Here is an 18,114-nt window from a genome sequence, read left to right as displayed (position 1 = left end):
CATTAGCATAAAGCCGGCTCCGCCATTTTTAAAAGCCGGCTTGTTCGAACCCCGTGCCGCGCGGCTACACGTGGCACGGGCTAGATAGTTCGAACTATGTAGTTATTCCGAACTATCTGTACGCCTCGTGGAACAAGCCGGCTTTTAAAAATGGCGGAGCCGGCTTTATGCTAATGAAGCCCGGGAAATTCAAATCCCGGGCTTCATTAGCAAGTTCGGTATGCATACATTACCCCCCTAGTTCGAACTAGGGGGGTAGTGTAGACATACCCTCACAGGGAGACAATGTGGCCTTCGAGGCAACATTTTTTCAAACAACGCGGCCCAGGTCACGTAGGTCCTGGCGCCTGCCCTCACAACCCACCGCTGGGAAAAACACGCGTTCCTACGCACGCACACTGCCTGTGCGCACAGTTACTCAGTTTGGGTGGGTGAATGCACGGACCAACCGCTCAGTTGGTGTATCCAAGGGCCGTGCCACCAGAAAACGCAAACCAATGTGATCGGAGCCATCCTGCACACTGCACGCACCTCACCCACGCGTTCCACACACGCGGGAACGAACTGTGCAATCACGGAAACTGCATGCACAAGTGACCAATCTGGTGAATTTGCACGGACAGTGATCCAACATGTGCACCCAGCTGCGGTACCAGTGCATGCAAATTAGACATGCCCTTGCACACGCCTAACTCATTTGAAAGGCTGGCTCCAAATCTGTAGCTCACATTCATTTTACTGATGTGCATTTTCATAGGCTTTGTCCGGGGCTCGGTCCTTTGTTCGGCAGCTGCGGGTGCTGTGAAAACAGAAAGGCAATGAAAAGCTATTTTTAAGGAAAGTCTCAGCACGGCTGAGAAGAATAGAGCTGCAGCTGCTTAGGCACTCTGATAACTGGAGCGGGGCCTGGGAAATTATTCCTAAACCAGAGCAATTACAGCCACATTCCTCGTGGGAAGCAGGACTTACAAAGAAAGGGAACTGAGTCCTGCCTTCAATAAGCTCTGTTGGAGGAAGGAGCTACTCTGCGCCTTCCCTTCTGTTGGGCTCAGGACACTCAGATAATTTGTAGCCTTTCCATCCTCTACAGCCACAGCCTGAACGCGAGCTACACTGATTCAGAGCCCATTTCGAATGTGTTTGGCGTGTGCAAGTGCACGTCTAATTTGCATGCCCGGTTACCACAATTGTGCACACACATTGGATCACTGCCCGTGCAAATTCCCCAGATCGGCCCCTTGTGCATACAGTTTCCATGACTGCACATGCAGCAGCAGGGACAGGTTATATTTGGGACTTGCCTTTCCTTTCCCATTACTGGTGGCGAGACTGCGGCATAACAAAGAGAAGGGCAAAGTGACGTGGCCTGGCTCAGGAAGGCAGCGTCACAAGACTTTGTATTAAAGGTGGACAGAGGAGGCTTCAAGCGGTCCGATTGGGCAGCCTGAATGTAACCCGTGGGATTGTGGATGGAGATGAGGGAGGTCAAACGCCACCGACTGGAATCACAGGACTGGAAGGGACCTCGAGAGGTCATCGAGTCCACCCCCCCGCCCTCAAGGCAGGACCAAGCTCCGTCTACACCATCCCTGACAGATGTCTATCTAACCTGTTCTTAAATATCTCCAGAGAGGGAGATTCCACCACCTCCCTTGGCAATTTATTCCAATATTTGACCACCCTGACAGTTAGGAATTTTTTCCTAATGTCCAATCTAAACCTCCCCTGCTGCACTTTAAGCCCATTACTCCTTGTCCTGTCCTCAGAAACCAAGAGGAACAAATTTTCTCCTTCCTCCTTGTGACACCCTTTTAGATATTTGAAAACTGACGCAGCTGTGACCAGGATGGAAATGAACGGGAGGTTGACTTGCTCTTCTTACATACACAGGTGACCCCAGAACTCCCCCCTTGCTTGTCCCCACTGTGAACAAACATACACCAGCATCAGCACCATCAGCAGGACATGCAACGTTGCAAAGTGCTCAGAACTGGGATCGGACCACAGCAGCTCACGGAGTAGGAGCACCAAGTCCTTCAGAGCCCAGCCTCGGGGAGGGCACTCTTAGCCACGTCCCGTTTTACGCCTCGCCTGCCGGCTCACAAGGAAGCCAATGCTTAAGGGTGCACCGTGGATTTGGGCTTCACGCACAGCTAGCTCTTCAGAGCAGGGTCCTCTGTGTTTTGGACATGATAAGTGCAGGGCACGGGGCCAGGCCTTCTTTATCCTGTGCCTGCCGAATAGGGCCCCGATCCTGGGCCCCCGATCCTGACCAAGGCATCTGGTGGCTATTGTAACATAAATCGTATTTAACAGCCCCGTGGAAACTATCTGTGTGACTCGCGGCCCAGTCCCGGCGCGTGGGTACAAACCGACCGGGGCACCGTTCCGCTCTGCGTTACGGATTGATTTTCTAGCGCCGAGCCGATTTTCAGAGGTGCTGGGCAGCTGTAGGTCCTGAAAGCTTCCATGCAATCAGCACCTGTGGCACCCAGACCGCTTGTGGGGCAGATCTGTGGGAAAGGTGACTCTCCCAGCAGGGATCCCGAGTGTACCGTATTCCCTCCCGAGGGGGCTGGTACGGCCTGGCCAGCACACAGCTGTGCGGGAAGATGGCGTAGGGAGCGTTTCTTACCCCCCAGAACTTCAGGCCCTGAGCGGATAAGTTCAGGCTGTTCTTTCCCACCCTGCCCTGGGTAGAGAGAGCTGAGCCGTACAGACAAACGTCGCCTCCTACAGGCCCATTCAGCTTCCAGATGTTCTCCCGCTCGGCCCTTACAGAGGTGCTACCAACCATCACTCCGCATGCCTGCGCTCTCAAACCCCAGCCCGTGTGCTCACCCCGGGCGAGGCAACCGGAGAGCTGAACTGGAGAAACGCAGCACCCAGGGCTGCGGCTCAACCATTCAGTGAAGGGAGAAGCACAGACGTGTGTCACTTCACCGGCTCCTGGCCATAGAAGAGAAGAGCCTTGAGTGCCCGTGAGCTAGCACAAAGAACACTAGAACTGGCGAGGCCTCGAGACATCATCGAGTCCAGTCCCCTGCCCTCATGGCAGGACCAAGCACCGTCTAGATCCTCCCTGACAGGCGTCTGTCCAACCTGCTCTTCAATATCTCCAGAGATGGAGATTCCACAACCTCTCTAAGCAACTTATTCCAGTGCGTAGCCACCCTGAGAGTTAGGAAGTTTTTCCTGATGTCCAACCTAAACTTCTTTGGCTGCAGTTTAAGCCCATTGCTTCTTGTCCTATCCCCAGAGGCCAAGGAGAACGATTTTTCTCCCTCCGCCTTGTCACACCCTTTTAGGTACTTAAAAACCGCTCTCAGTCTGACTGAGAGGGGGACATGAGAGCAGCTTTCAAGCACCTAAACACACAGCTACCCCCCCACAGCATGAACCTGGCCCACTGTGCTCTAGCAGGCTCACACACGCCGGCATCAGACAACACGCCACATGCTGCGCTGAACCACAGAGTAGTTGCCGGTGAGTGGAATCCCTTTTGGGATTTGAGCCGAGTGAGGAATGAGAGCTCTAAAGGCAGCAGCTGCTGCTGCTTTCACATTTGAGCTTAAGAACCCCCCCTCCACCCTCCCCATCAGCTGCCACCAAGAGCATTTTCTGGCCTTGGCCGGGGGAGGCTTACACAGCTGGGGCGTATGTACGTCAGCAATCATAGACCGTGCCATCCAACACAGGCCAGAAGCCAAAACGTTGAGCCCAACAGCCTCCAAACTTTTGGAAAGTTCCAAATTGGAACTACATTTCCACGCCGTGTCTCAGACCAGATGGGAAGCCCGACTCCCAAGTATCCCCCAGCTACAGAAGTCTTGGAGACCTGGCTTCAGATCCAGATGGTGTGGCTCAGGCCCATGTCATACCTGCCCGTGTAATAGACACACAGACAACTGCAATGCCCCGTCTATTCCCCGCCTGTTTTGAAGGGCGCGGAGCTGGGGGAGACTCCCGAGGGATTTTCTGCTGGATTTTCTGCTCGTCGTGCGAGTCTCTGACAAAGCGGCTTTCAGTTGGGGATCTGGGAAGTCGCAAAACCAGGGGGCGGCCTCCTGCGAGTCTAAGAAAGAGTGTGCAACTACCCTTGAAGATTGAGGTCCATGTGTTTCCAGTAGTGAGCAGCCAGTCCTGCCGCCACTTCCACGGGGGAAGAAGGGATCCACCGTGGGAACCCCTGCGTGCTGCAGAGCCTGGATCTGCGAGGTCTCCTTGGAGAGCAGGAGACAGTGGATTGGGCACCAGGATTCATTAGCCTGGGGGAGCTGCGCTGGGACGAGGACTCTTCCTTGCAGAGTCTCCTGTGCCTGGTCTGTTTACTGGGCGGGGAAGGGGGGAGGGGAAGATTTGGGGCCTATGGGCTCAGGTTTTAAAGGAGGTAGCTGTGGGTGTCCCTGCAAAAGGCCGTGGACCGTTGCAGTCCGAAGTGCACACTCACACCTGCGGGGCTTGAGGGAGCAGCAGGTGTGTCCTGGGGCTCACGCTTTCCAAGGCCTGGCCCTAAACAATTCCTACGGCATCTCCGTGCCTTCTTGCTATTTGCACTGTACATGCCGCCTCCTCCCTTGCCTCTGCTCCTTTGAGCCCTGCTTGTCAAGATCCTTATCTGAACAGCTAGCCCTTGACCAGCTGGTGTTTCATGCCGAGCTATTCACACAGCTCTCACTGAGATCATGAACATAAGAACGGCCAGACTGGGTGAGACCAAAGGCCCATCTAGCCCAGTGGCCTGTCTGCCAACAGAGGCCAATGCCAGGTGCCCCAGAGGGAATGAACAGAACAGGTGATCGCCAAGTGATCCCTCCCCTGTCGCCCATTCCCTGCTTCTGACAAACAGAGGCTAGGGACACCATTCCTACCCACCCTGGTTAAGAGCCACTGATGGATCTATCCTCCATGAATTTATCTAGCTGTTTTTGGAACCCTGATAAAATCTTGGCCTTCACAACATCCTCCGGCAAGGAGTTCCACAGGTTGACGGTGCCCTGAACATCCAGATTTAGGCTCCTAAATAAAACTGACTCGGTTTCTTAAAAGTGCTGAGCACCCAGTAGTATCCCCTGGTGTTAATGGGAGTTGGGGGCTCAGCTCGTTTGCTTAGAAGTCCACCTATGGATTTAGGAGCATTCCTGCAAGGGCCCGGCAGAACGCTGCCACCCTGGGGGCTTTTAGCAAGTGGCAACAATAGCACGGAACAATGGCAGGATAGCACCTCTCTAGAGCATCGGCGGGGTATCTCTTAGCAGCGCTTTCCCACCCTGGGAATAACAACCCTCTGTGCAAATGGCTTCCCAGTAATGATTGCTTTGACGACGCCGTTTGAAAAAGGCAGCCCCACTGTTGAGCTCTGCCCGGCTAGAATATCGCCAAGACGCTCACACCGTTGCAGCTGCAACCCACCGCTTCTGCAATGCCCTGGCAAGGTGCGAGGAAAGCTAGCCTTAGCAGCATTCCCTTCCCCTGTGGGATGAGATCTGGGTTTTGCACTGCCGACAACCAGACACACAACTGAGCAGATGACACCCAAAAGGCAAACAGGACCAGATGTGCCGGCTAATTAAATTTGTTCACTAACTGCTTTGAAACACGGCCTGGCTAAGTGTTCCGGAAACAATGGCCAAACGGAAGGCAGGGATTCAATCCCAATCAAACCTGAGGCCATGGTGTTCAGAAGCAAGTGGCGGAGGTTTTAGCCACACTTTCTTAGCTGTGCTACCAGGGGAAATGCACACGTTTTAATTCAGCTGTCAAGATATATGGCGGGCGCTTAAGCAATGACTCCCTAGAGGAGTTGACTTGACATCAGGAGGAGACGGCTCTATCTCAGAGGCAGTAATAACGTGTCACCGGAGACGGACGTTAATTATTACTGAATGGTTCCTCGGAGCATGAAAAAACACCAAGAATCGAGGGGATCGAGGACAGGCTGTGCAACGCAATGAAGCAAAGAGAAGGTCAAGGTTTTCGTTGACTAAACAAACACAATTTCTCCCTCCTGAATGTAACCCTCCGAAATCGCTAATTGAAAGTGAACGAGGGGAAAAACTCCTTGGGTTTTGTTTCACTGGCAAGCGAAAAATGTGCCACAAAAATGCGCCACGAAGCCCCCTTGTGATGTTTGAAGTGCAGCAAGCTCCAGGGAACGAGGTAGCCTGGTTTTTATCTAGAAGCAGATCAGCTTTAGTCTGGACTCTGGAGAAGTTTCTCTTCCAGCCCAGGGGTTCTGAGAATTCCAGCTCAGGGACACATGAACGCAAGACAAGCGTGTTTGTTAACAAGGAAGCGTCCCTTTAAGGGATGCCCGATAAAAGCGAAATTGGGAATATGAATGAGGTCAGTAAGAGTTTCAAAGGATCAGCGTTTGCTTCCCTGGGCTGCAGCATGTTCCTCCAAAAGGGAAGGAGGCGAGAAGTCAAGAGAAGAGTACATCCAACAAGCCACAGGGGTGTGACTAGGAACCTTGGCCCATGATTGTCGCTTGGTGCCAATCCAGTGCACCAAATTCAAGCTGGAGAGATCTCCCGGGCGTAGCGAACAGAACTGGGTGACTAATTCACACACCACTGGGTTGAATTTTGCCTCTCTCTGCCCAGGAACAGCTTGCAATGTTCCCAAATGGATTCTTTGTCAGAAGTTCTTCACTCTCTTGGGTCTGTAGCAGCTTTTTGTGCATCTTCACTATGCAAAAGTGGAGTTCATTTGACTGGGCACGGAGCCTTATTCTTAGACTCAGCTGCCTAGGGTGAAGGCTCTCGGTCGTGGCTTTGAACGTCTTTTTCCACCAATGCTCCACAGCGTTTGCTCTTGTAGCGAACTTTCCTGCCAGCAGAAAGTGAGCAAAGAAACGTCCATGCTTATTTTCTGCCGCATTCACCCAGCTCTATTGCTAAGGGGCGACGTGTACCGATAGCTCAGTATCAATTTGATACAAGTATTTTATACTGACATCCATTAAAAAAAAAGCCTGGAAAAGTTCTCTCAAACTTCAGAGTGATTTTTTTCTCCCCTACAATCTGGCAAGTGAGCTCCAAGGAGCTCCAATCATTTTACAACTGCCCGGCCTTTAGTTACAAATAAAAACCATCCTGCTCCCGCCCACAGAACAATCCCTTCCCCGGGACTGGTCTCATTGAGCCAGCTTGCCAGAGGCGCTAAGCACCTGCAGCTCCAGTGGCCTTTCGCTGGAGTCATGCGCGCTCAGCACCTCTGAGGAGGGATGTTAAATTTAGATTAAATTAGCTAATCGAAAAGTCGATGCAATTTGCACTGACTATTCGATTAGTCAATAGGGCACCTCTGCCTTTGAAGTGTAGCAACAGCCCCAGGGCTGAAGGGAGCACGGGGCCAACAGGGGATTCTGAGTCCCCAGCTGACCCCCGGCTCCCTGTGGCATTGCCACTTTGAAACACTGTAGGGAGACTGGCATCAGGCTGCACATGGCATTTCAAAGCAGCACTGCCGCATGGAGTCCAGGGTCAGTGGGGGACTCCCCTGCTGGCCCTGGGCTGCACGTGGCATTTCAAAGCGGCAGTGTCGCATGGAGCCCAGGGTCAGTGGGGGACTCCCCTGGAGGCCCCGGGCTGCACGGAGCATTTCAAAGCGGCAGTGTTGAATGGAACCCAGGGTCAGTGGGGGACTCCCCTGGAGGCTCCGGGCTGCACGGAGCATTTCAAAGCGGCAGTGTTGAATGGAACCCAGGGTCAGTGGGGGACTCCCCTGCTGGCCCTGGGCTGCACGTGGCATTTCAAAGTGGCAGTGCGGCGTGGAGCCCAGGGTGTGATCCCGGGTTCCATGCGGCACTGCCACTTTGAAGCACCCGCTCCTCCCCCTTCCCGCCTCTTTCTGATAAGAGGCAGCAAAGGGAGGGGGGGAAATGACTCATTGACTCGTCTAGTTGTTCACATCCCTACCTCTGACGGTCATGATCTTTTTCTCATGCCCCATCAGCATGCGCCTTGCCTCACTGAGCAGTCTTTGCTGCTTGTGAACGACCCCAGCAAAACTGACAGACGATATCCTCCTAACTCCTTGTGCTACGGCGAACGCGTCGCTACCCGCGGTCCCCACACCTGAGGGGGGGAAGAAACCACTGGCTGGGCCACAAAACCAACGGAACACGGCTACACGCTGGGACCCCCACCATCTTTCGAAATCGACAGGTGGCTTCCGAGGGACAGCTCTTCCTTAGGGAGCCCAGCACAAGCGCCATTGACAGAATCACACTGCCCCTTGCCGTGGCTCTCCCAGGCGGGTGCCACGAGGTGCCGACTTGCCGTACACACCTGAAATCTCTCTTACCGGCGTTATGCTTTGGATCCCCATGCTCTGCGTCCGACTTTGGGGCTGGCATTTCTAAGCCTCACCAGCTTGCAACAGGTAGGCAAAGCCTATTCCTTGGGAACTCCTCTTCATCACCACGCCTTGTTCTTCTCGGCAAGCAAGCCCCCAGCTGTAGGACCCACTGTGGGGTGAGGTACCGACAGCCTCATTTTCCTCCCTCCCCTACTCCACCCCCAAAAGAAACCCATCCGGTTCCTAGGCTGGCACTGCAATCCGACAAGCAAGCCTGCGTTTTTACGCCTCCCGTCTCTATTGCACGTTCCTTTTGCTCAAGCATCGCCCGTGCTGCGCACAGAATTCGAAGGAAACGGTCCGTGCGGGGCGGCGGTGGGGGGAGGGTCCCTGCTTCGCAGGCGGTTGGCTGCCTTACCTGACACAGCAGCGGAAGAGCCGTGCAGCCCGTGTGTGCGCACAAGCGCGTGCGTGTGTCGGGGAGGCGAGGGGCCCGGGCGTGGGCACGGGGGTGGCGGATGGACAATCGCACGGTCTTTTTCTTTTTTTTCTTCCAGTGTGAAACAAGGTCCATGATTTTCTTAAAGTGGTTTTTTGTTTAAAAAAGAAAAACTGGGTGAGCAGGCAGCGGGGGAGAGGAAACCAGGAGGGGCCCCACCCTGTTACCCTGGGCTGTAAACTAATCCTCAGTAAGTCTCTGGCCCCCTTATTTCTCAGGCATCTTACTGGCACCACCTTTCCTGTTGGTGGGCAGCTTGGCGCCTTTCTCCCTCCCTTCGGGACTGCCGTTGGATCCTTCCCAGTGCTCCGGGGCCTTCTTATGATTAGTCTTTGCTGTGCTCTCTCTGTCTTTCGGAGACGTTTCCGGGGGCCTTTCCTTGGGTTTCCTCCCTCTTTTCTTCCCATTTGTGCTTTTCTTTTTCTCCTCCTGGCTGGAGGAAATCTGGTCCCTGCTTTTTTTTTTCCGGGCTGCCTCTGAAGAGGTTCGGAACCAGTTCTGTGTCCAAAGGGGGAAAAGAACGAGACAGGCGGTTAGTGATCCTCTCAGGCCAGCGAGCGCTGCCCCACCTCCCCCCACCTCCTTGTATAAACCCCCCCGTTTTCCCTCCTAGCCTCACTCTCACTGGGAAAAACTCCAGTGTCCCCCACACACCTGGGAAAGCCTCTTGAGTTCCCTCCCTCACTTCTCACTGGCAAATCCCCTGTTCCCCCCATTGACATCCTCTGCCGCAGCCTGAATGCTTCCCTGAGCCTCTGCCCACGGAGGCGCTGACAGATAAGTGGAAGCGGGAGGGGGGCATCTTTGTGGACGCTTACGTTTCGCAAATCCCACAAACTCGTTTTGAATTCTGACGCCCAGCCTAGTGCCTGCCCACTAGACCACACTGCCTCCTAACAGAGCCCTCAGCACCAAACCTTTTTCTCCTATTTTCTATATAAAAGACGGGGAGATCTGTGCGGTGTATGAAGGACAGAGGCAAAGGTGCACTCTGTGGGTACGTCTAGACTACAGGCTTTTGTCGACAGAGGCTTTGTTGACAGATACTGTTGACAAAGCCTCTGTCGACAACGAGGGTGTGTCTAGACTACATGCCTCCGTCGACGGAGGCATGTAGTCTAGACAGATCGGCAGAGGGAAATGAAGCCGCGATTTAAATAATCGCGGCTTCATTTAAATTTAAATGGCTGCCCCGCTCTGCCGATCAGCTGTTTGTCGGCAGATCGGGGCAGTCTGGACGCGCTGCTGTCGACAAGGAAGGCTTTGTCGATCGGCGCAGGTAAACCTGGTTTCACGAGGCATATCTGCACCGATCGACAAAGGCTTCCTTGTCGACAGCGGCACGTCCAGACTGCCCCGATCTGCCGACAAACAGCTGATCGGCAGAGCGGGGCAGCCATTTAAATTTAAATGAAGCCGTGATTATTTAAATCCCGGCTTCATTTCCCTCTGCCGATCTGTCTAATCTACATGCTTCCGTCGACGGAGGCACGTAGTCTAGACACACCCTGAGTGTCTAGACTGCATCCAGTTCTGTCGACAAAGCAAGCCGCTTTGTCGACATGAGAGTGTGGACGCAAAGGACAGTGTGGATGCAGTAACACCTTCTGTCAACAGAACTCTGTCAACAAAAGGCGTTATTCCTCGTAGAATGAGGTTTACCGCCGTCGACAAAACTGCCAAGTTCTGTTGATGTTATATCGACAGAACTCAGAGGTAGTGTAGACGCAGGTATAGTTTTGTCAACAAAAGTGAACTTTTGTCGACAAAACCCTGTAGTCTAGACACACCCTGTATGTGCTACACAGGTGTGGACTGTATCTCTCTTCACTTTACAATGTCTCTCTCCTCTTCACCACTCCCCCAGTTTCTCTTTATTTCCCCTCACCTCCCAGGCTCTGCTCCACTTTTCACCCTGTGTTTTCATTTCTCTCTCTTCCCTTTCTGTCTCCCCTCACCAGAACAGGAACCCAACAACCTCCAAAGCAGAGTCAAGCTTTTCAGCCTGCGGGTGGGGTAGGAAATTGGGCTGAATGAGTTTGCCCATCCTTAATGCAAAGTGTGCAAAATAAGCCCAAGGCAACATCATGTCTCTGGATGTTCCACAGGCTAAACCAGGTGCTCCGGGGCCTCTGATGAAAGTCAATCAGGTGAGACAATGAGAGACAGCCAGAAAAACCAAGGGACATGTGTGGTGGGTGAAGATAGGATTGGGGGAGACAAGCCCCCAGCCCATCAGCCCAGGCCCTGCCCCTCACGGGAGCCAAGCTGCCCCCCCAGCACCACAGAGAGGTGAGGTGGTGCACGGCCCCAGCCTCCCCGGCCCCAGAGCATGGGGAGGGTGGACGCCGGGGGGCAGCAACACTCTGCCCCCAGTTCGCATACAGTAGTTGTTTGGGGGGGGGGGCGGAGTCTGGGGGGGGTCAATCTAGCGGGTTGGGAAGGCAACACCTTCCCCTGCCTATGATACTGACCACGCATGACGTAAGCTCCCCCCTGCCTCCGTCCCAAGGGAAAGAAACTCTGCTAGTTCCCGGAGGGCTTCTAGAGGACTCAAATGAACCCGAGCAGGAAACAACCTCAACTAGGCCCCACCCCCTTGTGCCCCGCCCACTTCCTTACCTCAGCGTGAGTCTTGAGGATGTGGTACTTGACTCCGCTTTCTGAGCTGAACTCCTTCTGGCAGAGAAGGCACCGGTACTTCCCAACCGAGTGGTCCCCCTGAAAAGCAGAGAACAGCCTCCTGTTTTCTAAAGCAGGTTCAAACGTGAGCCTCTCCCTCCCGCCTTGCAACCCAGAAGCCCATGGGAAGTCTCTAGTTGTCTACACTACAGAGAAGATCGACCTCTGGAGATCGATCTTCTAGCATTTGATTTAGAGGGTCTAGTGCAGACCCCTAAATCGAACGCTGAGGGCAGCCCCTGCTGGCGTCCGGTACTCCTCCTCCTGCCAGCAGTAAGGGAAGCCAGCGGGAGCATGTGCTCCCATCAGCCTCTCGCAGCATGGACAGGGATGTTAGGTACGTTGACTCCAGCTACACAATTAACGTAGCTGGAGTTGCATATCGTACACTGACCTTCCCCTCTGGTGTAGACCAGGCCTCAGCTTGTTGCTTGGGCCCACGATGATGGATCCAGGGACATTCAAAGACCACAAATGGCCCCTTGTCATCAAGAGCTCAAAGACTTTGTCTTCAAGGTAAGAGTGTCGATGTATTCCTGAAATACTGCATCTGTGACGACAGGGACACGGCGGTGTCCCGGGAGCCATAGGCCAGGAACTTTCTCTGTAATCTCTTATCTGCTACAGTGAGGGGGCTACTTCTCCTCAGAAAAATCCGACAGGAAGAGAAACGTCCTGTGACACAGAAGGTGGGTACGTGCGCATTCGCCTATCGGACTTGCATGAGCAACGACTGCAAGAGGGCACGTCACACGGTAATTCTGCACACGGTAATTCTGCACACGGTGTCCTGCTCACTGAGGCCTCCGTGCTTGCACCTTCCCAGACAACACGTGCCAGGCAGGTGCCCGGCTGCCCGCGCGCACCTGAAAACCTGGGCCTCGTTCCCTAGAACACGCATGAAAAACACCAGGGAACGGGATGCCTCAGACTTAATCCCCGGGGATGCAAAGGAGAGAGAGGCGCTCTCACGCAGCAACAGAGCTAGCCCCATTTTCCTCCACAATGGTGTGAATTTTAATTGCCTCGAACGCTTCCGGGAAAGGCAAAGCTCCGGTTCCCACGGCAACTGTAATTGCATCGGTGTATCAAGGCATAAAAGTAGCTCCTTGTCCAATAACACAAAAATACCACATATGCATCCCAAGGGGAATGAGGGATGGTTTCTGTGGGAGCAAAAATGTGAACTTCCTGGTGTTTGTGCATTTAAAAATCTCGACTGTAATATTACACAAACAGACTTTCTTCTCCATTTAATATGGCTAGCTGCACACCGCCCTTACTCTCAGCAAATTCAGTGATCGTTAAGAACACCTACCGGGAGTGCAACTTCTAATTTATGATCAATGGGTCTTTCCTAATTTTGCCTTTATACTCTCGAACAGGCCATTACATTGTTGGATTTTCATTATTAGAGGCCTCATGAAAATGAATGATTTCTCGACTCGGCCTCGGTCCACCGCCACCGAGGAGGTAATGCGTTCTCTATTGACCAGGGAATTATATATTAGGTTCTCTGGGCGATGTATGGGCTCTGTGGGAATTTCTTCATAATTGGGTTCATGCTGTAAATTTTATGGCAGCTGAGTCTTTCATTTCCTAGCTGTGTCGGCAGGCAGGCAGGCCTGGCCAGCCCAGAGTCCCACTTAACGCCTAATCCAGAAATGATCGTGCAAAATCACGTGATCGTTGATCCATATTGACGCCAGTGCAGGGAGCAGCTGGGATTGGTGCTGCTTTTAGCCGGGGGTTGGACACGATGCCTTGCTGAGGTCTCTTCCAGCCTGAAGATTCTAGGATTCTGCATCAGTTCTCCCCTTCTGGATGAATACACGTATTCGGGACACTCCATTGGGATTTCATGAAAAAACAGAATTCAGTCCAGCTCCTGAGGTTTCTTAGGAATTACCGGATGGTGCTCCTCAACTCCCCCGCTTAGTGGAGAGGGTTATTGTAGGTTTAAATCCTTCAATCTTTGTTCCAGCAAAACTCCCTCTGAGGTAAGAGATGAGGCACGGTTCCCCTTGTAGCTCCGACAGGCGGAACTGAACCTGAGACCTCGAGAGCGGAGTGCATGAGCCTCCGCATGAGCTAAAAGCCTGCTGGCTCTCAGCTCAGGCTGTAGAGCAGACTCATGATTGTCTCTGTAAGGGTCTCGGTGCCAGTTGGAGGGACAGTACCACACCCAGGAGGTTGTGGGTGACTTTCTCACTAGCATGATCTGTGCTAAGGGCCCTACAGCAGCCACGGAGCATAGTATCCTCCAACAAGGCTCCTCCATGATATCCACGATAGCAGGGGTGGGCAATAAATGGCCCGCAGGCTGGACACGGTTTGCGAGGGTTCGCCTCTGCCAGGCCGTTGGTGCTTTATTTACAGTGTGCCCACAGGCACCGGCGATCGCAGCTCCCATTGGCCAGGGATCACCATTTCCAGCCAATGAGAGCTGCAGGAAGCAGCACGGACTGGGACACCACTCCCTGCAGTTCCCATTGGCTGAGAATGGCGATCTGTGGCCAATGGGAGCTGCAAGTGGCCATACCTGCGGAGGCACAGGTAAATAAAGTGCCAGCAGCCCGCCAGGGGCTAACCCCGGTGAGTTGTGTGTGGCCCATGAACTGCTCCAGAGTGTCCTCCAACTACCCTCCAAAGCCCTCCTATGGCCACTAGTCTGTGTGTAGGCTCTACACACCCAGAGTCACGGATTCTCCTGTCCCCCTGCCTATCCCACATCGGGCTCCTGAACGACAGCTCCACACAACGGTAGGCGACACCGGCAGGCAGCCTGTGTGGGAATTTGGCTCTCCCCACGCCGCACAACTGCACCGAGTCCACACAAGATCTGCACAAGCGGGAGAGCAGGGGTGGCTCCCATGTCAGGACTCCAGGATCGGTGCCATGGATGCTGGAGGCAAGCCCGGAGCTTGCTGGGGAGCCTAGTCTCCATTTGGCAGAACAAGGGCCATGAATTTGTGCATTCCAAAAAATGCCTTGGCGGTTGATTTGAGGTGCAGTTGCCCCAGCTGTGCACACAAACGACTAGTGAGGGACACAATGGCTCATGTGTGCCCTGGTTTCTGGGCACTGCCCTGCTAAGTCCATCTCCAAGTAAGGGTGCAACCACATGCATATTTTTTGTAAGCACAGGCCTGCTTGGTCTTGATAGGCTGTGCTATGGAGGGGCCTCTTTTTGCTGGCAAACAGAGTGAGTTTGCAACCCACCCGAATAACCAGTCAAATCTCCTGCAGACACTATTTTATTAGATGAAAATTCTGTGGTCTGGGCAGGATTTCTGCCTCTGATTTTCTCCATCCTCTCATTCGGGGTCAATGTTCTAGTTAAGGCTGGAGGAGAAAGAGCTGCGTATGTTTCCAATAACCAGAGGGCATGCACTTGGCCCACAAGGACTGAGGAGGTGCTGTCGGGAAGCGGCAGCCAAGGTGATTTCGAGCTGGGAGTATTTCAAGCGACAGAGTTTTACAAGTTCTTTCTCTGTTCCGATCCAACGGTGCTGCACTGAGGGGGCCCTTTCTTGCCGCGGGCCAATGTTCCTGGAGTTAATTTCAACTGGAAGCTCCGTTACTGTATCGATCCCGGCACGGCGGTGGAGGTCATGTACGTACCTAGATAGATAGCATGACTATGTGGCTGTGTCCAGGCCTGTGGTTCTACTCTTTCTAGGACACAGCATATTGATACAGGCTGAGATTTCCAAAGGAGAGGAGTGGAGTTAAATGCCTGAGTCAATAGGAGTTAGGCGCCTAATTCCTTTAGGCACCTTCCTCTTTGGCACCGAACTGTGGGTTGTTTTGTATTTACTCTACGGTGTGCGAAATCATCCTGCAAGATCATCAGGATGGGAATCACTCCGTGTAAGGAGGAGTCTAAGCAAGGATGCCAGAGGCATTTATGCCCATTGCTGGACAACTGCTGGGTAGGCTAACGGCCTAGGCATTTCTCACTGGTCTGGTTATTAAGCCACGTAAGTGCCAGGCTGCTCCCATCGAGCAGTGTCTAACATCAGACTGCAACCGGCTCGGTATTAACCGGTGCGGACGGTACATCAAGCGAATGGTGGCTCTCAGACGCTTGAGCGGCATCGTAGGATGCTCCAAAGATGCGGCTTTGCTTCCGGCAGCAGCTCCTGCCAAGTTTCTGGTCTTTGAGCAGCCTCCGTGGGGACCTCGTGAGGTCCCGTCGGCTGCGGGACTGCAGTTCTACAGGCCACGGAGATAGCAGCTCAGTTGCAGGGGCGTGAAACATGGGTGCGGAGGGAAGCGGAACACAGCGTTTGATTTCAAGCGGAGCGCCCCAAGGATCGGCTCTAGGGCTGGTTTTGTTCAACATCTATATTAATGAGCTGGAGGAGGGGATGGGTTGTACCCTCAGCAAGTTTGCAGACGACACTGAGCTAGGGAGAGAGGTAGATACGTTGGAGGGCAGGGATAGGGTCCAGAGTGACCTAGACAAATTGGAGGATTGAGCCAAAAGAAATCTGATGAGATTAAAGAAGGACAAGTGCAGAGTCCTGCACTTGCGATGGAAGAATCCCAAGCATTGTCACAGACTGGGGACACAGTGGCTAAGCAGCTGTTTGGCAGAAAAGGGCCTGGGGATGACAGTGGATGAGAAACTGGCTATGAGTCAACAGGGTGCCCTTGTAGCCAAGAAAGCTGTGCATATTAGGGTGCATTAGGAGGAGCATTGCCAGCACATCTAGAGAAGTGATTATTCCCCTTTAGTCATCACTGGTGAGACCACAGCTGGAGTATTGCATCTAGGTCTGGGCCCCCCACTACAGAAAGGTTGTGGACGCATTGGAGAGAGTCCAGCAGAGGGCAACCAAAATGATGAGGGTGCTGAAGCACATGACCTACAAGGAGAGGCTGAGGGATTTGGGCTTATTTAGTCTGTAGAAGAGAAGAGTGAGGGGGGATTTGAGAGCAGCCTTCAACTTCCTGAAGGGAGGTTTCAAAGAGGATGGAGCGAGGCTGTTCACAGTAGTGACGGATGGCAGAACGAGGAGCAATACAGCCTGTCTCCGACTTACAAACCGGTTACGGACCAAGCAATTGGTCAGAACTCGGTTTGTTCGTAAGTCGGGCCCCATCAACTTACACGTAACCGTGCTGTTTGTAAGTGCGGATCGCGTTTGTAACTCGGGGTCCAGCATTTACGACATTTTTGGTCGTTACTGCGAACAGTCCTAAGTCGACTGTTCGCAACTCGGGGACCGGCTGTAGTCTCAAATTACAATGGGGGAGGTCTAGGTTGGCTATTAGGAAAAACTATTTCCCTAGGAGGGTGGGGAAGCACTGGGACGGGTTCCCTAGGCAGGGGGTGGAATCTCCATCCCTAGATGTTTTGGGGTCCCAGCTTGACAAAGCCCTGGCTGGGTTGATTATGTGGGGTTGGTCCTGCTTTGGGCAGGGGGCTGGACTCGGTGACTCCTGAGGTCTCTTCCAGTCCTGGGATTCTAGGATTCTCTGATTCTTGGCCTCTTGGTCGGCGGCTGCACGTCAAATGGCAGGACCAGGCCAGGCAGCTCTATTGGAAGGCGAACCCAGCAACTGCCTCCCTCAGCAGGGCTGGGTTTTGGCAGCTTGCCTGGTAGGGATGAATTCTTCCAATGGAAGACGGATGAATTCCAAGGGGCGCCCAACCAGCAATCACAGGGGCCTCCAAAGCTTTGGTGGCATGACAGGACTGCCAGGGAGGGGCATAAACTGAAGAGACGACCAGACCACCGAACGCCCTGGGCCAAAGCTTGAGCGAGGCGATGCTCCCTCTGCACGGAGGCCATGTCTCTTTGGGACTGACCATGAAGTTGATGACATCGTATCAGGCTAGAGGAAGGATCGTGGCTGCACGACTTCAGTGGCCAGGCAGGAATACCTGGAGCAGGGGTGAGCCACCTGTGGCCCACTGGGGTTCTCTGTGCGGCCCACGAGACATTTTGTTCACTCTTGCCCATGCCAGAGTCTGCTGGTTTTCATCCACATAGTTGTGTTCCTGCCGGTATTACTACTGTGGCACCCACGTAAAGCCAGGACACATGCCATGAGGTGGGCGCTGCCTGCACACAGTGTTGGGAGAGCCGGGCGCTCCCTCTGCGGCCCGTCACGGCGCTGCCACAGTTCAGTCGGCACAGCCCACAAATCCTAGGTACGCAAGTGCACTTAGCAAAACTGCCTTGTCCCGGGATCTTGGTTACGACCATCTTGCAGCCCACTGAGGGTACGTCTAGACTACAGGCTTTGTCGACAGATACTGTTGAAAAGGAGCGTCTAGACTACAGCCAGTTCTGTCGACAAAGCAAGCCGCTTTTTCGACGGAGAGTCTAGATGCTCTCTTATGAAAAAGCACAGTGTGGATGCAATAGCGCCTTTTTTCAAATGAGGTTTACCCCCGTCGACAAGACTGCTGCGTTCTGTTGACTTCCTGTCGGTGGAATGCGGCGGTAGCGTAGACGCAGGGATAGTTTTCTCGACAAGAGTCCACTTTTGTCGACAAAACCCTGTAGACTAGACACGCCCTGAGATGAAGAAGGGCCACTCACGCGACCCACTCACTCGCCTAGGTTGCCCCTCGCTACCTGAAGCAAGCAGCCAGCCAGGTCCTGCGTGCG

The 18,114-nt window shown here is 53.6% G+C and overlaps 1 protein-coding gene across 4 annotated transcripts in view; it reads right to left on the bottom strand.

The window, feature by feature from the left end:
- Positions 1-243: 243 nt before the first annotated feature.
- The window catches only part of ZNF512B (zinc finger protein 512B), an 88,425-nt gene continuing 70,554 nt past the window's right edge, over positions 244-18,114 (bottom strand). For 3 of the 4 annotated variants that reach the window (XM_089769742.1, XM_089769741.1, XM_089769743.1), the window contains 2 exons: positions 11,426-11,524; positions 244-9,301 (listed from right to left, as the gene is read on the bottom strand). In XM_089769742.1, the coding sequence (XP_089625868.1) occupies positions 9,011-9,301; positions 11,426-11,524 (390 nt within the window). In that variant the 3' untranslated portion in view covers positions 244-9,010. The remainder of the gene's footprint in view (positions 9,302-11,425; positions 11,525-18,114) is intronic. The other variant, XR_016347054.1, reaches the window with a different exon arrangement.

The sequence above is a fragment of the Pelodiscus sinensis genome, chromosome 17, assembly GCF_052426305.1.
Source record: "Pelodiscus sinensis isolate ZL-2025 chromosome 17, ASM5242630v1, whole genome shotgun sequence".
Taxonomy (NCBI): Eukaryota; Metazoa; Chordata; order Testudines; family Trionychidae; genus Pelodiscus; species Pelodiscus sinensis.
Note: the sequence above shows the minus strand (reverse complement) of the source record. Positions and strands in the feature narration are given on the sequence as shown.